Genomic DNA, 24,258 nt, shown 5'->3' with positions numbered 1-24,258 from the left:
GCCCAATCAGAATCACAAAACGCAGTTAACTTGGTCTGGTTGTCAGAACGAAATAATAAACCTTGACCTGGAGTAGCCTTCAAATAACGAACAATACGAAGCGCAGCATCCATATGAGATATCCTTGGCTCGTGCATAAAACGGCTTAGAACATGCACAGAATAGGTGATATCCGGCCGAGTGATAGTGAGATATATTAACCGACCTACTAATCGTCGATACTTTTCAGGATCCTTGAGAAGTTCTCCTTTATCAGATAATTTTGTGTCATCCATAGGAAAAGCAATGGGTCGTGCTCCCAAAAAACCATAGTCCTTGAGAATCTCTAATGCATACTTGCGTTGAGAAATATAAATCCCTTGTTTGGAACGAGAAACCTCAATACCCAAAAAATATTTTAAATCACCAAGGTCTTTTATCCGAAAATGATCACGGAGAAAAGACTTCAGAGAATTAATGGCACTAGCATCATTGCCTGTAATCACAATATCATCCACATAAATGAGCAAAGCTGTGAAAGAAATACCAGACTTTTTAGTGAACAATGAATAGTCAGCTTTGGATTGTTGAAAACCGGCAGAAATGATGGCACTAGTGAATTTGGCAAACCATTGGCGAGAAGCCTGCTTAAGACCATAAAGTGACTTGTGAAGGCGACACACAAGATTCTCCCCCTGTCGCCGAAGACCAGGAGGAGGAGACATATAGATTTCTTCATGTAAGTCACCATGTAAGAAAGCATTATTAACATCAAGCTGATGAAGAGACCAAGACTGACTAGCAGCAAGAGCAAGAAGACAACGCACCGTAATCATCTTAGCAGTAGGAGAAAAAGTGTCATGATAATCAATACCTTCAGCCTGAGTGAAGCCTTTAGCAACCAAACGAGCTTTGTAGCGGTCAATAGAGCCGTCAGAATTGTGCTTGAGTTTGTACACCCACTTACAACCAATGGGAATTTTGCCAGGGGGCAAGGAAGTTAAAGTCCAAGTACCATTAGCATGTAAAGCTTGAAGCTCCTCAGTCATAGCACGTTGCCAATTGGGGTCAGTGGCAGCCTCGGCAAAGGAGGAAGGCTCCACAGTCCGACTGACAGAGTTAATGTAAGAAAAATGCCTGGGAGAGTAACGGTGATAAGAGAGAAAATTACAAAGTGGATATCGCGTACCTTGTGTAGAACTGGGTTGCGAAGTCGAAGATGGGTGGGATGGCAGAATCACCTGCGAGCAAACGTAGTCTTTTAAATAGGATGGAGGTTTATGGGCACGGGAAGAGGTGCGGGGAAGGGGAGGAACGGGTAATGGGGCAGCAAGGGAATCTGTGGGAGGCGTGGAAGGGGAGGAAGGTGGAGGAGGGTGAGGCGTTGGGGCAGGAAGGGGTGGGTTATATGTAAAGTCCAGAGGGGGTGGGATGGGTAAGGTAGGCGAAGAGGAAGGGATAGGAGGGTGAAAAACGGCATAAGGGAAAGTAGTTTCGTGAAAGATGACGTCTCGACTAGTGAAAATGCGGTGATTGTCGAGATCGTAAAGGGTATAGGCCTTTTGTCCATGAGGATAACCGAGAAAAATGCAACGATGAGCCCGAGGGGAAAATTTGGTGGTGGGAGTGACAGAGGTGGCATATGCCAGACAACCAAAGACGCGGAAGTGGTCATAAGATGGGGTTTTCGAAAAGAGAACCTCAAATGGGGATTTATGATGGAGAAGACGGGTAGGGAGACGATTGATGAGATAAGTAGCGGTGAGAACACATTCCCCCCAAAACTTGATAGGAAGATGAGATTGAAAACGAAGGGCGCGAGCGGTTTCAAGAAGATGACGATGTTTTCTTTCAACAACGCCATTTTGTTGGGGGGTATAAACACAAGAAGTTTGTAAAAGCACCCCATGATCAGAGAAAAAACTACGAAGAGATAAAAATTCACCACCATTGTCAGTACGAATGCATTGGATGGTAGTGCGGAATTGGGTAGTGACATAAGCAAAAAAATCCTTAATTAATTGTTGAGTGTCAGATTTATGTTTCATGAGGAAGACCCACGTAAAGCGAGAAAAATCATCCACAATGGTTAAGAAATAATGAGCACCAGAAAGAGAAGATTGACGATTCGGGCCCCAAATATCACAATGAATTAAAGCAAAAGGGAAAGTTGATGAAATTGAACTCAAAAGAAAAGGTTGACGAGTTTGTTTTGCCAACGGACAAACATCACAAATATGACTAGAATCAAAAGTACAATTAAGAGAGCTAGATGCTAAAGCTTGCAAACGAGTGGAGGAGGGGTGACCTAGACGCCTATGCCAGAGGGAGGAGGGGATGGTAATGATGTTGCAGAGAGGTTGACGGGTGGGGAGAGAAGAGGTAAGGGCCACAAGGTAATACAGATCGCCACGTCGCTTACCCACACCAATCATCGCCTTCGAAACCAAGTCCTGCAAAACACACCAAGAAGGAAAGAAGGTTATGGAACACGATAATCCATCTGTAAGTTTACCAACCGATAAAAGGTCCACTCGGAAATTAGGGACACATAAAACATCCTTCAAAGTAACTGATGAATTTAAAGGAAGAGTGCCGGTAAAAGTAATGGGAGCGGAAGCACCACTAGGCAAAGAAACAGGCGGCAAATGTGAAGGAGAACGATTAACCAAACATGAAGCGGAAGAAGTAATATGATCCGTAGCACCACTGTCAAGAATCCATTGACCATGACGAGAGGTGACAGGTAACAAACCTTGGGCAAAATCAGTAGTGAGCACGGCATTGGCCTGAGGAGGGGTGGTGGTGTCACGTAGAGCAGCTAGAACACGGGAGTGCTGCTCGGCAGAGAGGTCAGGCATGGCAAGCTGCAAGTCATGCAAAGTGGGCTGGGCCCCGTGCACTTGGTGGGTCGCTGGAGTAGAAGAGGAGGCGGGGGCCTGGGTGCCTTGCACGTGATGGGCCTGGGTGAAATTATGGGGCCGGGAAGCAGAAAACCGTGGCTGCCGGGGAGGACTGGAAGGTGCATGGCTGCGGGAAGAACTGGAAGCAGTGGCACGGCGCGGTGGTCGCCACGGTTGGCCATGGAGGGGATGGCCAACGGGATAGCCATGAAGTTTATGGCAGGTGTCTCGGGTATGATAATCAAAATTGCAGTAGGTGCAGTGGAGGGGAGGACGAGCAGAGGAGGGACGGGACGGGCCACGAACAGCCATGGCAGCAGGTTGATCGACAGAGCGGAGGACGCCCAGGGAGCGTTGTTTTTCAGCTTGAGACACCGAGGAACAGGCCTGACGAACAGTGGGAAGGGGATTCATTAAAAGAATCTGGTCACGAACAGCAGCAAATGATTCGTTGAGGCCCATTAAAAATTGCATGAGTTGTTGACGGTCATGTTTGGCGTTGCAAGAGCACGTGCAGCCATCATTATAAGAAGCAAGCTCATCCCAGAGAGCTTTTAGGCGAGTAAAATAGGCGGAGATAGAAGAAGAACCTTGAGAAATTGTAGCAAGTTCCCGGTTGAGTTGGAAGATGCGTGGAGCATTACTCTGAGAGAAGCGTTCGCGAAGATCATCCCATACAGCTTGGACAGAGGTGGAAAAAAGCACAGATTCTTGAAGGTCAGGTTCCAAGGAATGCAGAAGCCAAGAGAGAATCATGTCATTGCAACGACGCCAAGCCGCGTGAGCATCAGGGTCGTCGGAGGATGAAGGTTCTTGGATATTGCCAGTGATGAAACCAAGTTTATTCTTGGCACTCAAGGAAAGCTGCATGCCACGGGCCCAGGATGTGTAGTTATCACCATTCAACTTCTTGGATACAAGGACAAGATTCGGGTGGTCGGAATGATGAAGGGAAAAAACACCATCGGAAGAAGAAGAGTCAGCCATGGGAACGGCAGAGAAAGCTGCCGAAAAAAAATTAGGGCTAGGGTTATAAACCTGCTCTGATACCATGTAGAAAAAGGTATGTAGGCTAAAAATTATATTTGTTATTGATACATGAATGTGGAAAAATGGAAGAGAATGCAAATGGAAGAGAATGCTTAATTTTTTCTCATTGTGTTTCTCTACAAGATTACAAGGATATATATACATGATACAAGTGTGTAGGTAGGACAAGGTAGCCGTCCTAGTGTGTAGGTAGGACGGCTATAGAGGACAAGGTAGGACGGCTTGACGACTGTAGGACGGCTTGACGGCTGTAGGACGACTTGACGGCTATAGGACGGCTGTAGGACGGCTTGACGGCTGTAGGACGGCTGTAGGACGGCTTGACGGCTGTAGGACGGCTAGTGTGTAGGTAGGACAAGGTAGGACGGCTTGACGGCTGTAGGACGGCTTATTCTTCCAATAATAATATTATATACAATTACACAAGGACTCCAATCATATTCCTTATTTGTCTAACACTTGTTGAAAGTATGGTCAATCCAATCCAGCTGCCCTTTCTCTAACATTGGTCTGTCATCCGTGCAAAAGAACATCGACACGTTCATTTCCTGTGGAGATTATTATGATTTATTTTTATGCATTGTTACGAATTTTTTGTCATGTTCAGATCTCAAATTTATCATTAAACATTACAAAAATGTCTCATGTCACTCTTAAACCTACATTAAAAACAATGAGCTAGACAGTTTCTTCTGTCATTAGTTTAACGATTCACCTTCGTCATCATCGTGCATGCCTTGTAGCGATGAAACAGATTGATATCCTCGTAACATAAAGCTGATGACTAACAGTATATATCCGTTCATAGAAACCCAACATTTGATATCTTCAGAAAAAGGATACAAACACACAAGTTCCTGTTGAATTTCCGCAACAAAGTTATCTAAATGCTTCAGAGAAGGCAGTCAACTTTATATGTCCGTGCATGAGAATGTACCTATTGTAATTATACATCAATCAGTCGTAGATAACGAAAAGAAATAGAAAACAAAATCTACCAAGAGTATATAAATGAATGATGAAACTGTCATGACAGTCTACCTTTGTATATGCATCCCAACATCATCATCAGCTACAGTCATATGTTGCGTTGCAACCAAGGAAAAGCCCTTTTGTCTTAGCAAAATTGTTGTGTCACTATAGTACTTCAACAATTTCTTGTATCGATGCCTTAATACCCGTAAGCTATGTTGAGGTCCAAATCTTCACTAAATTTGGCAAGCACAACTGTCCAGGATTCTTTGTTGAATGTATTATCATCAGTCTTATCGCCAATTACTACTTGTTCCAGCATAATGTCAACGAGTTACCGATCCATTTCTAGTGACCATTCTGTCCTTCGACGCTCGCTACTTGAAGGAGCAAGGCTGCCCATTCCATCACCTACATATTGAGGAATGATTAAGTTGACATCTCATTATATTAAGACAGTCATGTTACAAAATTCGGATGATTAGGCCATCGATATATGTTTTGCTTATCTTATGACTAACATTAAGCAGATCACGTACTTGCAACAATGTCTAGCATTTTGAAGATTGATCAAGAACTTCTTCTCAAGATATAAAAGAATGAGTTCTATACGCTTCCTGATCGGCTCACCAAGCACGAGAACAGCACACTTCCAAACACTAACCTCCAGACACTAGTCTTCTACATTCCATCAACAAAGCAAACCTTGGTCTTAGGTTCATGACAAGGAAAGGATACAAACCCGTGGTTTCTCCTTGAACTACATCACAAAGTCCTCGTCATGGCTTGATCGACTGTGTCTTCCATCAGCAGTTGTATACCCATAAATAAGGCATAAATCGTTGAAATTCAACACTGGTTCAGTTTGTGAGTTGGAGAGCAATTTGGAGAATCACTCCGTTTGTTTTGGGTTCTCTACTTGTTTGGGTTAGGGTTAGTAATTTGTGAGATTTGGATTGTAAGAGTTTAAACACTCTTTTGTAATCTCCATTTGTTTAGTGAAACTCCTCGCCGTGCTTCACCCGTGGACATAGGCTTTACGCCAAACCACTTTAAATCTTTTGTGTTCATATTTTTGAGATTATTTGTTTATTCAGTTTTGCCTACGACGTTGATATTTAGTATTTTGTTAGAATGCGCTTCCATTTGCACATAAAAGTTCAACAATATTATCTCACAGTTACAGAACAAAACAGAGTTTTACAAATAACCAAGAGTCGGGAAAGAACTGCACCTTTATATGTAAGCATTCCATACGTATTCATAGGCAACCACCATCTGACGACTTTCGTCCCAAGAAAATCCGTTCTGACCAAGAATACTCTTCACATCATTGAACTGCTTCCACAAAGTCGTATACCGGCTTTTCAAAACATCTTTGTCATAACGAGAGCCAAATTGTGCATTAAACACGCTGAGCGTTTCGGTCCAGGCCTGCTTGTATTTGGAGGAAGGGGTGACGATTGTGCTAGTCTGCTAGATGTAGCGGCGTCTTACGTTTGTTCCCCTTTCTTCGAGTGTTTATTTTGATGTACTTGTCATCTTCGTCTGACTATTGGTAATGTTTGGCTTCGGCCATGGTTACGAAGTTTCCAGTCTCTAAAAACCGTTCCATCGATGATGTCCAATATGTCCTCGACCGATCATTATCTCGTGCCGCCGTTTGGCAACTCATTTTTTCCTCCTCCAATCAACACTGGCATATGGCACAACACATAGTTGACACTATTTCTTCTAGTGAAAGTGTTAAATTTGTCAAAACCCAATTGGCTACACTGGCACACTCATTAGAATTTCAATAGAATAAACTGCGAGAAATTTTTATGTGTTACCCAAAACGCTCGTAATTACTCCATGTGTTATAATATTGGCTGGCGACAAGATTGATATGCTTATATTAATGAAAAACGAATACACGTATTATAGTTTTAGTAGAATCGTACCACCACGTAGCGGCATCTTGGCTGCACTGCAAAAAATCTCATGAAATCTACAACCAGTTTGCCACATTTGTGGAAAATTCGTTAAACCCAACAAAGGAAAAATGAGCAAAAAGAGTTGGAAGCATATTGACAATGTCCCTATCCAAAATTATTAATGATAAGATAGGGCAGCCATACATTCGGGAACCCGGAGAAAAAAGTATGCGATACTGACACACCGAAGAAGGCTAGAATCATATGCATTCAAATCAAAGGTTTGACCAGATGGTGAAAAGTTTGGTGCTTTTTTACCTGTGATGTATGTACTGTATGAGTGAGTGAGAGAGAGAGGGAGAGAGAGAGTTCTGTGATTGCCAAAAGAGTTACCCCAAGTCTGGAACAAGGGAAGGAGCTCCAGAGGTGTTTGGTGGTCGCGGAGGCAGCCCTTGTATTTTTGTTTTGTTTATATAAACTAGCAGATGAGCACACATTGTGTGTGTGTGAATAATTTTTTTTTTTTGTTTTTTTATTAAGAAGTGTGATTAGTTTTTAAAATTTTAAAAAAGAATATGTGACAATGATGATGAAACAATTTTTCTTAATAAGGGCATTTTGTTTTTTTTTTTTAATATTACTGTTTGGGCCCAAAATATTATTGCTGGGCCGAGCAGCAGGATGTGCTCGGCCCAAGGTGATGGTAAATACTATGGGCCGAATGATAAATCCCGGGCCAGCTGGCAGGATCGGCCAAATCCTATCCTAAGTAGTCCGGATGAATAGGAAAGGTCGAGGAAGTCCTAGTGCGACCAGGATTCTCGACCGGCAAGGAATGGAGTCCCGAAAAGAAGGAAAATTCAGAATCCCAGTATGAATAGGTTTGTTCGAGTTAGAGGCGAAATGGGACAAGGACTCCCAATCCAAATCAGAATTGGTTTCAAGGAATGGGGCACTATAAATACAAGAAATCATGCAACAGAAAAGGACCTTCAAATCAGCATACAATTGCCCTGCGCAAAACCTCTCAAACACCTTGAGATTTTTCCTTTTCTTTCCCTGCCGACACACCTTCAGTTTGGATAAACAACACTGTGGAAGCACCCGGCGAGCACCTTCAGTTTGGATAAATAGCACTGCTGCCACAGAATCAGCCGACCAAGAAGCACCTTCAATTTGGATAAATAGCACTGCGTCGAGGTCGACCGGTTATCTATCTAAGTCTCGGTCGAGAAGGGTTTTCGAACCTTTGTTGGCAGAGGTCACCTTGCTAGCCTTCTCGGCATAGTCAGGTGTTACGAATTGCATTGCTCGGCGTGCTGGACGCCGAGTGGTTTTATGATTGGATACTCGCAAGTAAGTTTCAGGGTTCGGCATTCCGACGGCCGAACTACGTTCACCATCAAGACATACATCACGTTCGAGTACCTGTGCCCATATAGTTTGGTCTCGATTCGACGTGCTTATACTCTTACGAATATAATCACAGTGACCGAATCGGGCTCCGACGATTTGTGAACTCCGCAGAATTAGCAGCCTTGTCTTCAGGCTGTAGAACCCAGAGACCGAGAGTGTTCCTTCCTCGGTCGCAATCGCAAGATAGAGAAGTCAACGACGCGCTCCAAGCTACATCAACAAATTTTACTCCTCGGCCAAGCTCGGCCGACAAGTTGGCACGCCCCGCATTCGACCGAAGGACGTAGTTAACTTATTAGTTACTCGGCCTGCGCGCCACGTAGGTTTTGTAATTTTTAGAGTCAACAATTACATAATTATTGTTTTGTCATCTTTATGTCAATATTTTGTATCAAAAGTGAAGGTAAAATTAAAAAAATAGGGATATGATTGTCATTTTCTCAAAAGGTTCATAATTATTGTTTTGTCCTCTTCATGTAAATATTGTGTAGCAAAAGTGGGGGTAAAATAGAAAAAATAGGATAAAAAGGTTGACAATGAGGGTTCTTAAGAGTGATACTAAGCCCATCTCAGTGTTTTGTTTCTCCATCCACTTTGAAATGATAATTTGATTGACAGCTTTATTCTTGTAGAAAATGACCTTCAAAGACCTAAAGACCACCCAATCATGTCTTGCCACATAATTAATTATATTGCCAAAAACCTAAAATACATAATGAGAAAGAAAAAAAAGAGGAAAAAACCTAAAAACCGATCAAATTATGGGGCCGAAAATGGAGGAGTTTCTGGCTTTAGCAAAGAAGACTTAATGTTGTGAAGGGTAAAGACCCCTCTCAACGTTGTAAGCTTGAACGGAGAGTGAGGAAGCAGTTGATGAGGACTCCATTATCCACCTCTACCACCCTCCTGTTTAATGATAATTTTTTTTAATTATCATAATTATTTTAAAGCAAAGGAAAAATTGGAGAATAAAAATATATAGGGTTATTTTGGAATAATGGTGGGTGGGAAAATAGTTATATGTTTTTTTCACTTTTTATGGTGGGTGTAAATATAAGGTAAGTGAGAAAATAAGATATTGAGATGGGTATATCACCATTTTTTCTAAATAATAGTATAGATATATACACTTTTTGTTTTTTCGGGTGTAGTGAAGTAGAGTTGAATGGATATATGCGGATTTCATGTTAAGCCCAAAATAGTATTGAGAATTTGGTTTTTTTTTTTTAATAGAAAAATAAATTAAAGAGAAGAATCACGAGTACAGCTGTGAAAGCATCAACTACAAAATTAAATTCTTGAAAAATGTGATTCCAAGAGGTGAACGAAACCTTGCCGCAATGCTCTTGATGTCCTCCTCAATAGAAATGATAGTCCAGCAGCCTTTAATTATATATATCAACGAAATGATACATTTGGTTGTCATATTAACGGAAATGATAAATACATTTTTTTTCTTCAAATATATACCAATTTTTTAAAAATTCATCTGTTAATTTTATTTAATGTATTCAATTTTATTATCAAAAAAAAAAAAAAAAAATTGTCATAAGATATTTCTTGTATTATAAACTAAAATTAGCGTGTGAAAAAAATCAAAAAGCGCAAATTGAATATCATATATTAGATGAAGTGTATGTGCGAAAACAATCATTTTTTTCGCTTAACACGACTAGACTGAAGGTAGCAAGGATTATGCTGTAGACGATGTAAGACAAAGAAGTATGGCAATCACTAAGTTAAAGAGGTTCAGTTGCAACTTACTTTAACATCGATTTTGTTTTATTGGAGTAGGTTCGAGTTCCAATCCATAATTTTTGTTTGCGAGATTTGGACTTTGGGTATACTAAATATAATACTAGTTAGAAATTTGAAAGAAAAAAAAATTCAACAAAATTGTATTATGACACCTGGTGTATCGAACCGTCTTTTCGGTAAAATTTCTCTCAAAATTGGGATGGAAAAGCAATACATGTGAGATGAATCGCTTTCAATTACATATGCAAATTTGTTTTAAGCTTTTCTATTATGTTGTTGGACACTGATTGCACCTTTTTTTTTTTTTTAGGAAACTTTAACGGTACAACTACAAGGGAAATATTGTTGGACACTGATTGTATGATTGTACATGTTTTAGATAAATACAGAGTATATTTTCTCATGTACGTGTCTTTTTTTCTAATTTAGATTCCTTACTGATATAAATTTATATACTTTTAGTTAGAAACTGTGTTAGGTTGGGTGTTTGAATTGAGTTTTATATGATATTTGAGACACCAAAAAAATATGGTATCAGCAAGGTGTTATCAAAAAAACTTGCTACAGTTGTCGTCGATATTTGATTTTGATCAGTATAGAATTTGAAAATTTGGATTTTTGTTCATGTTAGCCCATTCCTATTGCTCTCTCTCAAATTTTAGTTTACGATTGCTATCTTTCAAATTGTAGTTTACTGATGACTCATGGTTGTCATCGTCATCGTCCATAACCACTACCCTAGAGCTAGAAGCATATAATTGTCGATATTAACCGAAACACATTACTATGTCAACCTTGACACAAACATACTCTATGAAGGTGATGCCAGACCTTCATTAGGTTTAGGAATGGTAGAACTCAATACAGTCTCTCAATTGTTCCGAGTGGGACGGTTTACTTATTCTCAACCCTTGCACTTATGGGAGTCTGCTAGCGGGCCGCTAACTGACTTCACCACTCATTTCACTTTCATGATTGACACTCTAAATAATAGCAGATGGAGTGACGGATTTGCCTTTTGTCTTGCTCCAGTTGGCTTTCCTATTCCACCTAATTCTGCTGGTGGTAATCTAGGATTGTTCAACAGCAGCACAAATTTTGTGCCATCGAAAAACCAAATTGTAATGGTTGAGTTTGATTCCTTCTCGAATGAGTGGGATCCAGCCGTGCCTCATGTTGGGATCAATGTGAATAAGATCTCCTCAATTGTTAGCACCAGTTGGGATTTCGGCAGCAAAAGATGGAAGGTGGCTAATGTATGGATAACTTACAATGCTACCACAAAGTACCTCAGTGTATTTTGGACATACAAGGAAAACCCAAATCCTGCTGTTATTGACAGTACTTTTTCTCTTTCGCACCGTATTGACTTACGAGAGGTTCTCCCCGAATGGGTTACAATTGGTTTTTCAGCTGCCACAGGAGTTTGCCCCGAGCGACATGTTATAAGTTCATGGGAATTCAATTCGCATTTGGATTCCGATGAGACCAGTAAGAAAACCAAGGATACGGAAAGGAAGAAGAAATTGTTTATAGCAGCAACTGCTGGTATTACTTTGTTAGTTTTGATGCTTGGTGTGGGTTTGCGTAGGTTGGATGTAACAAAGCGAATGCGCAAGATCAACGGACTTGAGAGTTACTCCAAGGATGTCATCACCTCCATAAATAAGGATCTCGAGAAACGAGCTTTCCCTAAGCGATTTGCTTACAAGGAATTGGTTGCAGCCACAAATGGCTTTGCCAGCAATGGAAGGCTAGGCCAAGGAGGGTCAGGACATGTTTACAAAGGAATGTTACAAGATCTAGGCTGCGCTATTGCTGTCAAGAGAATCTTTGCAAAATCCGATTACTATGAGAAGATTTTCATCAACGAAGTCAAGATTATAAGCCGGTTAATACACAGGAACCTGGTGCAGTTCATTGGATGGTGTCACGAAGAAGGCGAATGCTTACTTGTTTATGCATACATGCCTAACAGCAGCCTCGACACACATCTGTTTGGGTCTAAAACAACCCTGCAGTGGGATTTCCGGTATAAGATAGCTTTAGGCTTGGCCTCAGCGCTTCATTATCTACATGAAGATGCAGAGCAATGTGTTCTTCATAGGGATATCAAATCAGCTAATGTATTGTTGGACAAAGACTTCGGTACTAAGCTTGGGGATTTTGGGATTGCTAAGCTCATCGGCCCATGTTCCTGGACTCAGGCAACAGGAGCTGTAGGGACTTTTGGCTACATTGCCCCAGAATATGCAAGTGGAGGGAAGGCCAGTAGAGAATGTGACTTATTTAGTTTCGGAGTTGTGGCATTGGAAATCGCTTGTGGACGGAGGACTTACCAGGACGGGGAACTTCATATGCCGCTTGTCAGTTGGGTTTGGCAACTCTACCTTGCAGGAAATATTCTCTTTGCAGCTGATGAGAGATTGGAAAGAAAGTTCGATCAAATTGAAATGGAATGCTTGTTGATTATCGGATTATGGTGCACTCATCCAAACAACAAGGAAAGGCCAAAAGCCGGACAAGTGATGAAGGTTCTTCAGCTCGAAGCATCATTTCCGGAACCTCCACATGACATGCACGAATCTGATCATCACCTTCCTCATCATCATATATGATTATGGCACAACCGATAATAGTTTTTCTTGTTCTTTCTTCTCTTTGCAATATACAACCACAAGCAGTTGTATTTTCAAGCCATGGTTGTGTGATTCATACAACCGATCTAGCTAGTAGCCTTCTAGGATTCATAAAGCCATAGTTTTTTTCTTCTTTCTGCTTGTTTCCATCAGCGAAGACTTGACGCAAAATTGAGGACAGTGGCATTGTAAGATTCATAGAGCCGATGCTTTGTTGTTGTTGGTTGTATGATTTAGAATCCAATAAACTCAGAATTTGCACCGTTGATTTAGGGTGGTAAATTTTTTTTTTTTTTTTTTTGGTGTTGTATGCATTTTCTCAAACATTGGATCCATGGAAAAACACATCGATACGTCCGTAGCCCTGCAGCACATCATTGGGCTTGGTCGGCTGATTTCTGGATATATTCTTCGTCGGCCGCTAAGACATAATTAAAACAAAACTCACAAATTCTCAATCATTATATATTTCTCACCTAGCAGGCCTTAGCCGTCAAAAATGAGAAAACATAATAACTGAACCCATGTAAAAGGAATTTTTAAAAATAAAATTGGGTCTATAGAGTATAGGGTTTCCTTTGAGTAAAACTACTTGGGAGTGAAATGGTTCAGATTTGACTCACACATATGATTAAGGTGTATAATATTTACGTTTAATTTGATACTATTGTGTGACTTTGTCCAATTTCGCTTCCCCTTAAATTAGAAGATCCACACCATCGTTGTATAACAAAATAAAAATTATCAAGAAGGGACACTTTGGATACAGTTCCTAACTACCAATGTTCTTTGACTGAAACCTTGATAGCTTTTAGTTTTTTATCGAAGTTCTTGACATTAATGTAATAACGTATTTCTATATAGGTTATTATATTTTTAAATTAAAAATGAAATTTGTAGTTATTTATATTAATTCCATAATTTATGGGATTAAAATATTAAGGATGAATTATACTCTCCAATATATTGTGTGTGTGTGTAAATATACATACATATACACACACACATACACACACATATATACATGGGTATGTTCATCAAAACCAACCAAGAAAATTATTGTACCAAAGCATGGGTATATATTTCAAAAGCACAAAAAAAAAAAAATATATATATATATATATATATATATATATATATATTTATCGATTCACAGGTTCAAAACTAGAAATTAAAGATCCTTGAGAGGAACCAGTTGATGTTGAGGCGGCAATGGATGATCATGCATGTCAGGTGGAAGTTCTGGAAATGGTGCTTCGAACTGAAGGACCTTCATCACTTGTCCCGCTTTTGGTCTTCCCTCGCTGTTGGGGTGAGTGCTCCATAATCCAACAACTAACAAGCATTCCATTTCATTTCGATCAAATTTCACTTCTACTTTTTCGTCAGCTACACATGGAAGATTTCCTGCAAGGTAGAGTTGCCAAACCCAACTCACAAGTGGCATGTAAAATCCCCCCTCCCGGTAAGTCCTTCCACACGCAAGTTCTAAGGCTACAACTCCAAAACTAAACATGTCAGATTCCTTACTGGCTCTCCCTCCGTTTGCATATTCAGGGGCAATGTATCCGAAAGTCCCTACCACTCCTGTTGTCTGAGTCTTGAACCCAGGATCCATGAGCTTTGCAATCCCAAAATTGCCAAGCTTAGTGCCGAAATCATTGTCTAACAGTACATAAGCTGATTTGATATCCCTACGAAGAACGCACTGTTCTGCATCTTTGTGTAGATAGTGAAGAGCCGCTGCCGAGTCCTTATACCTGAAATTCCATTGCAATGCTGTCCTCGAGCCAAATAGATGCGTGTCAAGGCTGTTAGGCATGTATGCATAAACAAGTAAGCGTTCGCTTTCCTCATGACACCATCCGATGAGCTGCACCGGATTCTTATGTATTAAGTGGTATATTATCTTCACTTGGTTGATGAAGACATTCTCGTAATGCTCAGATTCCGCGAAGATCCTCTTCACAGCGACCGTGAAGCCTAGATCTTGCATGGTTCCTTTATAAACGTGTCCTGACCCCCCGCGACCCAACCTTCTGTCATTTTCAAGATCCGAATTTATTGAGCACACTGATTTGGGGTACTGGTGAAGCTGAGTCTTGTTTCTCCGTTTTCTCATCACCAAAACCCAAGATATGACCAAACCAAACATCAGTACTAAAAATACAAAGAGAGAAGAGAACGACCTCAATCAAGAATGCCTTATTTTTTCTGTTTATCACATACGAATCCATGTTTGAACTGAAATCTTACGTATATAAAAGATGCCTCTAAGGGTATAATCCAGTAGAAGCTGAAAAACCAATTGTAATCCACTCTGGAAGAACATTTCGTAAGTCAATATTGTATGAAAGAGTAGGAAACAAAAAAATAAAACATTACATGCGGGTTGTATGTCAAAGCCACACTGAGGTTTTTCGAGGTCGCATTATAAGATATCGATACATAAGCTGTTTTCCCATAATTGCTGCTCAGATTCCAATTGGCATTAACAACTGATGAGATTTGATTTATATTGATCCCAACGTGTGATCCCGGTGGATCCCATTGTGCGTTTGAGTAAGTGTCAAACTCAACTGTTACAATTTTGTTTTCGGATTCTGCAAAAGATGTGGTGGTGTTGAATAATCCGAGACCACCTCCGGCAGAGTTAGGTGGAAAGTGAAAATCCAACAGGAGCAAGGAAAAAGGAAAATCCATCGCCAAATTCGCAACCACCAAAATAAGATTGAATCGTGACACTGAAATCTGTAGAAAAACTTGCTAGTGATCCTTTGGTAGAGTCCCGTAGGTGGAAAGGTTCTGTATACGTACATCGTCCTACACGAAATAGTTCAGATAAAGTATTTAGTTCAACCAGCATGTCTTGTACATGCATGGCATCACCTTCATAGAGTATGTTTGTATCATGGATTCAGACATGGTGAATGAAAGGTTCGATGAAAGCGGACTCGAAAAACATGGACGAGCTACAACAAAGAAATAAACGAAGACAATGAAGAGAGATAAGTAGCAATTATTCAAGTACTGATGATGACAAAAGGTTACCTTCCTGCTTAGAAGCATTGTAACTTTCTGCAAATTAAGAGCTACCTACACCAATTTCTGCACCAGAAACATGTTAGTGAATTAGATTCAAACAGAGAATGATTATGATAATTATGAAGGAATACTCAGAACGCTTGAAGAAAGAAGAAGAGGAATTCTAATAAAAAATCTCAGAGAATGTGCAATATCTTCCTTAAAACTTGGCACGCTGAGCATATGAGCTCATACAAAACAAAAATATAACCGTTGGGGGAGGGAGGGAGGGAGAGAGAGAGAGAGAGAGAGAGAGAGAGAGAGAGAGAACGCTTGAAGAAAGAAGAAGAGGAATTCTAATAAAAAATCTCAGAGAATGTGCAATATCTTCCTTAAAACTTGGCACGCTGAGCATATGAGCTCATACAAAACAAAAATATAACCGTTGGGGGAGGGAGGGAGGGAGAGAGAGAGAGAGAGAGAGAGAGAGAGAGAGTACTCAAGTTTCAATCACAGCCATCCATTTTATACCACACTGAGATTAGAACACTTGTCACATATCAAGCCCTATAAGACTTAACTAACAAATTACATTTTAATCACATAAGCTTAGCCTAGGAGCTGAAGCATTACACTAATTAAAACTTGTAATCTTCTTCACATCAGTTCACCAATTTACACATCAACACTCCCCCTGAATTGTGAACTGATTTCACTCCCAATGGTTCTTTGAGATGACAGAATTGAACTTTAGCAAGAGCCTTTGTGAATATATATGTTACTTGTTCTTTGGTTGGATAGTACACCAAATCAATGATCTCATTATGCAAAGCTTCCTTGATAAAATGATATCTCATGTTGATATGTTTAGTCTTTTGGTGAAAGATAGGGTTCTTGGTGATTGCAATAGAAGAAGTGCTATCACATTTTAGTGGTGTTGCAACAATTTGTGATTCACCAAAATCCTCCAACACAAATCTTAACTAGGTTGTTTGTGTAGTGGCTTCTACTGCACTTATGTACTCTGCCTCAACTGTGGATAATGCAACACAGTGTTGTTTGACTGAGGACCAAGACAATACTCCATTTCCAAAAGTGAAGGCATACCCTGATGTACTTCTCATATCATCTTCAGATCCACTCCAATCATTGTCACAAAATCCAAACAGCATTGTTCCTTGACATTTCTTGTACTTCAAACTGTAATAACCCGTCCCGGGATTTACGTAAGAAAATGGGTATTTTTGTATTTTCACTAAGTTCGGGGGATACCTTTCCTTTTTAAAAATTGTTTTTCTAGCCTTAATTGGTGAGCCCAAGGGGCCCACCCCTGTTTTTGTTCCCCGGTTCCCTTTCCCTTTCCCTTCTTTTCTTTTTTTTTCTTCTGAAAAGTCTTCTCAGTCTCTCTTCTCTCTTTCTTTCTCTCTGTCTTTTTCTCCCTCCCTCCGAGCAGAATGCGAACACACACACACCCACACACACCCATGCCCGCACCTATAACTCTTTTCTAACCCCGTGGTTGTGTTTTGGACGTCAAACCATGAAGAAACCCCCTCGGAGGCATTTCCCAGTTTTCCGGCGAGCACCGCCCCTTTCGAGGCAATTTCCGGCCAAACCACGGCGAGTTGGCTGGCGTGCAAGGTATCATTCTCTTCGTCTCGCTGAGTACTACAACTTTCCTTTTTGTTTCACCCAATTTCATTGAGTATTGAAGAAGTTATGCTCATTTGAATCTTACCCAGTTCCGGCGGACACCCGTGGCTTCCAGGCTGTTTTCCGGCCAACTCCGACCACGATGACGGGAACCAAGGGTATATTTCGATTCCTTACCTTCGGGGCTTCAATTTGGTATATTGAATGACATGTTTTGGTTGAGTTGTGAGCTCCAACGGAGCTTGGGAACTTTCCGGCCGAACTCCGGTGGTCTTCTCCGGGCACCCAGGCCTTCGGGCCATTCTGTTTCCCCGCGGGCCTTAGGCCTGACTTGGGTCTTTGGCCCAATACCCTTACCCTTTCCTTTTTTTATTTTTAGTTATTTCATTTTAAAAACCCAAAAAGGCCTTAGGGCCTTGGTTGCAGCCCAAACCCATTTCCCCTTTTTACCCAAACCCATTTTCTGTTAGCCCAAAACCCAAAACCCAAAACCCTAAAGCCCTGACCCGTGACCCTGACCCGTTGACTTTTACCCGTTGACCGTTGACCGGGTCAACGGTCAACGTTGATTTTGACCGTTGACTTTTTGAGTTTTCGTGCGGGAACCCTCCTAGGCTAATTTCGACGTTCTGAACCCGTTTTCCCAAATTCAATCGTTTGAGTAGAGTTTGACTAAATGTACCATTTATGTGCTTAGGGGCGTTTATCTGTGGCGTTTCCTTCTTCGTTAGATGGCATGGCTTTTCGACGGCGAAGTACTGTGAGTGGACCCCTTCTAAAAATGCATGTTTTAATGGTAGAATTGCATACATAGAAAAGCATGACTTTACGATTATGTTTTATGAAACGTTTTGAGATAACATGCTTACTAAGATTAGTTTGAATTATTACTATTTTTCCTATAACCCATGTTCTTATAGAATATATGATGGATGACGATATGATATTTAGAACATGTTTAGAACACTTCTTTATAGTATAGATGATGGATGACTTTATACTATGAAGTTGATTTTCAATATATGTATGTTCACTGGTTTTATACTTACCTAGTAGTCCTTTCCGCTACGGGACATAGGGATAGATCCGGTCCGTCCCGGGCGACGGTTTGGTGTTGGCATAGGGCCTGGAGTGTGTTTTCCTCTGACTGTCTGCTCAGAGACGGGGAGCCGGCAAGGGGCCTGAAGTGCATTTTCCTCTGACTGTCTGCTCAGAGACGGGGAGCCGGCATGGGGCCTGAAGTGTTATATCGGACATTCACTAGTGATTATTATTTTATGCGAATGATGATTTGAGACATTGCACGACATGCTAGGTTTCGGAAAACCTATGTTTATCATTATATTTGTGTTTTCATAAAACCTGGGGGTTAGTACGTTGATAACTATTTTATTATATATATATCAACTTGGTCCACTCATGTTTGTTTTGCGCCCCCTTCAGGACTTAGAATCGAGGCATACAATCCCGACGTCCAGGCACTTCCGCATCGGCATCTTCGAGTCCTCTCGGTGTAGGACCCATTTCTTTGTTTCATTCAATTTTATATTATTTTCTTTTAGTGTTCTAGATTAGTGGTGTGCTCTGAACACGGTCCTTATTTGCATATTCATTATTCTTTTATAATTATAAACCTTATTTATCTCTTGTTTTCAGCATTTGCACTCAATAAATGGCTTTCGTCACCCTCGGGTGTCGGCCAACACGTGCCTATTCTGGTATTCGGGGAATATCGGGGTCGGGGCGTGTCAGATTGGTATCAGAGCGTGGTTTTGTTCAGAGCATACTTAGGACCTTCTGTTACTGTAGTAGTGTGTCTGTCATGACATCATTTGGATGTCACGACTTCCGGACTTGGTGTCATTCGACATAGTTGTGCAAACCTTTCTCTGTTTAAATTTTCACCTTCTGGTTGAAATACAAGAATTCGTGTCGGGATTGTGCCTCAGTAGTGATGAAGTGGATTGTTGGATGACTTTCGACATCAGATCGGTACTCTACATCGTGCATTCCCTGGGAATTTCGGACATAATTAGATCTACCTAGGAGTGTTGAGAAATGGAAAAACCCTAAGTGAGTTGAATTTGGAAGATATGAAGCGGTTTTGTACTCTACGACGTGCAATCTCAAGGAATGGCGGGCACAGTTAATGTTACTTGGAAGCGACGTATTCTAGAAATCTTAGTTTGAGGGAGTCTGGTCGAGACCAGCTGTAGATACGAAATGGCGATGCCACTCTGCGACATGCGTTCCCTAGGAATTGCGGGCAGAGTCGGCTCTACATCGAAATCTCGAGAAACGGAGAAATCTTGACGGTACGAGTTGGTTGAGATCAACTAGAACCCTGAAACGATGACATCACTCTGCGACATGCGTTCCCTAGGAATGGCGGGCAAAGTCATATTGCAGTGGCAACTACTTGAAATATTCGAAGTGCGTGTTTGAGAAAGCGAGTAAGCGCTAGTGGTGACGACGATTAGTAAGTGGTAGTTGGCGGGAGCAAATCAAGGTTCTCAGGCTCATTACCACTGAAGAAACTCGTGTGAACCAGTAGAATGAATCTTCGATGATTGTTCTACCAGTAACCTCCTTGCTTGCCTCAACGGCGAAATCAAGTTCCTTAACTTTTGACCGTTAGCTCTACACCAAATTCTTCGGGCGTTGACTTCATTTAAATTAGATAATTTCTTAAGTGACTCTTCGGTAGCAGACGCTATTCCCACCAATTTTCCAAAAGGAGTTGCAATTCTTTTTGTTGTTGTAGCTGGATTTGGTTGATGAAGATCCATACTTGTTTGGATAAACAGACTTCTTGAACTTCACCTGGATTTGGCACTAGATGGTAAGTCCTAGCACCTTGTCCACATACTTTCGGTGGAGGTGAACTTAGCCTCTTGCGTGTAGCCCAACTGACCAGTGCCCTTGTCCACTAACTGTTCAGCTTTGTAACTTTTCAATGTAATGGCTTGAGATTACCATATTCATCATTATACGAAGATCGAGCTTTACTTTGAACTTCTCTGGACTCATTGAGCTTTGGTTTGCCCAAGAGCATCACTTTAAGTTAGCCAATCGTGTCATTGCATGCTTACACAGACTGCTTTGTATCTTTCTTCTTCGTCATTCTGTTGGTTCAGAGATTCTATGTTTAATTTTTTGAACTTTGAAACAGCCCTCACAAAGTATTGTGAATTTCGAAATGTCTTTGGCCTCGTCAAATCTTATTAACAGTTCTTAACCATTCTTGAGCTTATACCTATTTCCTTTTTGGCTAAGGAACCAGTCAACCTTACCGTGTTGATTAACCAAATAATCATAAACAGTGATTTCTATTTCTGCATCTTTGCCTTCCTTCGCTTGTTTGTTCTTGGCATGATTTCTCACTCATCCAGATATCTTGTACTCTAGTTTTAATAAACTTGTTTTGATCCTCAAATTCTTAAGTGTTCTTTTAGCCTTCTTTACATGGTTTCTCGCTCAATTAGTGACGAATTCACGATCGATCAATTCAGTGGAAGTATGCGCCCAATTCTTATCTTTTCAGATAGAAATGTTGGGAGCATAATCTTTTCACAAGCTTACCTTACTTACCGGAAAGAGTTCCACGTGGGTGTGAGGTTGGAGTCGTCTTGTGGTAAAAGGCTGGTGAAGATTGTGGTGCAGTTGAGCAGTAGATTGCATCATTATCTTCACGCTGAATTGAATGGTCACCACTCATTATCTTGCTACAATTCATAACCATCATATCGTACTTTGGCAGACCTTTTCGATGATGTGATGTGTTCGCTTCAACGTAGCTTTCCACTACCTTGGCACCAGGATCCTTCGATTCGTGAGCACGTGGGCGTGATGTTTGTGCGATCTTTTAGTAAGAGTTGGATGAAGGTTTGAGTACAGAAGGTCAGCGGATTGTATCACAATCTTATTATAATTCATAAGCATCACATCGGTTCTTTTCCAATGTTATGTGCCGTCTCAACTCATCTTTTCACTGTTTCACTTCAAGACAATTTTGTTGTGAGTACGTGGTTATTGAAACACTTCTAGCAGATCTGTTTAGTGTACTCTGGGTTGGCACCTCAGCGCGGTCGAGGTGAGAATCGGAAAAATCTTTACACTTCTCTCGAAAGGTGTGTACTCTCATTTATTTTTAGGTTGATCACTTGAGAGTCCTTCTTTCCATCAATGTTGACCTTGTTTTACTAGAAATCTGCAACTAAGCAAAATTGGAGAGGTGGTTTGAGCACTACAATGATTCCCAAGAGATACTGCTTGTTGGGAAAGGTTACTTTTCGTTTTCTGCTTGCTTGGCTTGAGCTTTTGGGTCTACTAGTAACATGGTAGCCACTTCCTTTGAATCCCAAGGTACAATTTTCAAATGGGTTCTTTATTGGCAAAACACTGGAGTAGTTGGTCACATTTGGAAGAACTGAGGAGGATAGTATGCTTGATACTGGATAGAGTTTTATGACGATAGTTTCTGTTTTGTTTGGTTTGAGTACGCCATTTTTGCGACATGGTACGAGAGTTCTACTAGGAATACTGGTTAGCTGAGGAGTATTGTGAACTAGTATTCAAAAGATTGAATTTTTGACGCGTGAAATTGTGCACCCTCAGCAAATTACTGCTTGCTTATCGAGACAACAAATGTGTGATCGATATCACGGGCGGCCGACTGTGGTATTGAAAACTTATTCGTTGGGTTCGTTAAGCAAGTGGGCAGGAAGATTCGTCTTCAGCAGTTGGTACGGATTTGCTATTGTTAGGGCTTGACCTAGAGACACATCTATTCTCGGAGTACGTGACATTCATATGCTTAGGCGAGACCCACTCTTTTTTTTTTTCATCTTTGAGTTTCAGTTTTGATTTTCAGTAAGTATTTTAACTTCCTTTTCTTTAATTATTTGTTTTCGACGTTACAAATGTTTTGGGGGAAGTATTTCTATTTTCAGTTTTAAGTTAAGCGCGAGTTTTCAACCTATATGTTAGTACATATCTATTTTGACTATTTTGACGCTATAGTATTTTGCGTACTTATTTTTGAACTTACGTCTATATATATGTTTTCGACTTGATATCTTATTAAAGTATGTTTCTACTTTTACACTGATGGGGAAGAAAGTAAGAGTTTGGAGGCATGATAGAGGATTTGGCAACCCGCTCGCGACGGTGTGGCATATTCTCTTTGATGCACCCACTCTGACTTGAATTCTCTTTATACATATATTCTTCTTCCTATTTTCAAGCATTTTGGTTTAAGTTGTGATTTTAAATTTCGGGACGAAATTCTTTTAAGGGGGTAGATTGTAATAACCCGTCCCGGGATTTTACCCGTTGACTTTTACCCGTTGACCGTTGACCGGGTCAACGGTCAACGTTGATTTTGACCGTTGACTTTTTGAGTTTTCGTGCGGGAACCCTCCTAGGCTAATTTCGACGTTCTGAACCCGTTTTCCCAAATTCAATCGTTTGAGTAGAGTTTGACTAAATGTACCATTTATGTGCTTAGGGGCGTTTATCTGTGGCGTTTCCTTCTTCGTTAGATGGCATGGCTTTTCGACGGCGAAGTACTGTGAGTGGACCCCTTCTAAAAATGCATGTTTTAATGGTAGAATTGCATACATAGAAAAGCATGACTTTACGATTATGTTTTATGAAACGTTTTGAGATAACATGCTTACTAAGATTAGTTTGAATTATTACTATTTTTCCTATAACCCATGTTCTTATAGAATATATGATGGATGACGATATGATATTTAGAACATGTTTAGAACACTTCTTTATAGTATAGATGATGGATGACTTTATACTATGAAGTTGATTTTCAATATATGTATGTTCACTGGTTTTATACTTACCTAGTGGTCCTTTCCGCTACGGGACATAGGGATAGATCCGGTCCGTCCCGGGCGACGGTTTGGTGTTGGCATAGGGCCTGGAGTGTGTTTTCCTCTGACTGTCTGCTCAGAGACGGGGAGCCGGCAAGGGGCCTGAAGTGCATTTTCCTCTGACTGTCTGCTCAGAGACGGGGAGCCGGCATGGGGCCTGAAGTGTTATATCGGACATTCACTAGTGATTATTATTTTATGCGAATGATGATTTGAGACATTGCACGACATGCTAGGTTTCGGAAAACCTATGTTTATCATTATATTTGTGTTTTCATAAAACCTGGGGGTTAGTACGTTGATAACTATTTTATTATATATATATCAACTTGGTCCACTCATGTTTGTTTTGCGCCCCCTTCAGGACTTAGAATCGAGGCATACAATCCCGACGTCCAGGCACTTCCGCATCGGCATCTTCGAGTCCTCTCGGTGTAGGACCCATTTCTTTGTTTCATTCAATTTTATATTATTTTCTTTTAGTGTTCTAGATTAGTGGTGTGCTCTGAACACGGTCCTTATTTGCATATTCATTATTCTTTTATAATTATAAACCTTATTTATCTCTTGTTTTCAGCATTTGCACTCAATAAATGGCTTTCGTCACCCTCGGGTGTCGGCCAACACGTGCCTATTCTGGTATTCGGGGAATATCGGGGTCGGGGCGTGTCACAAACCATAATCCAAGGTTCCTTGTATGTACCTCAGTACCCTCTTAGCAGTCTCATAAAGCTTATTAGTTAGACAGTGCATGAATCTTGCTAGTAAACAAGAAACATACATAATGTCAGGCCTAGTTGCAGTGAGATACAATAGGCTGCCAACTATTTTTCTGAACTGAGCTTCATCTGCAGCTCCATTATCATCATCTTTTCTCAACTTGTCACTTGGAACTAGCGGAATGCTAACAAGTTTACAATCATGCAGCCCAAACTTCTTGAGAAGAGAAATGGCATACTTTTTCTGATGAATGAAGCTACTAGATTTAGTTTGCATAACTCTCATTCCCAGAAAGTGATGCAGTAAGCCCAAATTTTTCATCTCATACTTATTCATC

At 40.7% G+C, this 24,258-nt stretch overlaps 2 protein-coding genes and 1 pseudogene across 2 annotated transcripts; 1 reads left to right on the top strand and 2 right to left on the bottom strand.

Moving 5' to 3' along the window:
* Window positions 1-2,313: 2,313 nt before the first annotated feature.
* LOC137718847 (uncharacterized) lies at window positions 2,314-3,984 on the bottom strand. The gene is made up of 2 exons (XM_068458378.1): window positions 2,735-3,984; window positions 2,314-2,432 (listed from the first exon to the last, which is right to left on the bottom strand). The coding sequence occupies exons 1-2, from the start codon at window positions 3,933-3,935 to the stop codon at window positions 2,398-2,400; spliced, it is 1,236 nt and encodes a 411-aa protein (XP_068314479.1). The 5' UTR covers window positions 3,936-3,984; the 3' UTR covers window positions 2,314-2,397.
* A 6,777-nt stretch (window positions 3,985-10,761) lies between these two features.
* Window positions 10,762-12,612, top strand: LOC137718109 (L-type lectin-domain containing receptor kinase IX.1-like; the record flags this gene model as incomplete). Its single annotated transcript, XM_068457616.1, has 1 exon — window positions 10,762-12,612. A coding segment is annotated over one exon (1,851 nt), but the record flags the coding sequence as incomplete, so codon positions are not given.
* A 1,192-nt stretch (window positions 12,613-13,804) lies between these two features.
* LOC137718108 (L-type lectin-domain containing receptor kinase IX.1-like) lies at window positions 13,805-15,535 on the bottom strand (annotated as a pseudogene).
* Between the last annotated feature and the right edge of the window lie 8,723 nt (window positions 15,536-24,258).

The sequence above is a fragment of the Pyrus communis genome, chromosome 15 (genome assembly GCF_963583255.1).
Source record: "Pyrus communis chromosome 15, drPyrComm1.1, whole genome shotgun sequence".
Lineage (NCBI taxonomy): Eukaryota > Viridiplantae > Streptophyta > Magnoliopsida > Rosales > Rosaceae > Pyrus > Pyrus communis.
This window is presented reverse-complemented; position numbering and strand designations above follow the sequence as displayed.

Excerpts from the sequence above, each read along its gene's own strand:
- LOC137718847 (XM_068458378.1), bottom strand. The coding sequence starts at position 3,935 with ATGGTATCAGAGCAGGTTTATAACCCTAGCCCTAATTTTTTTTCGGCA. Across the intron at positions 2,433-2,734 it reads CACTACTGATTTTGCCCAAG|GACTTGGTTTCGAAGGCGAT; the intron begins GTTTGTTACCTG and ends TGTGTTTTGCAG.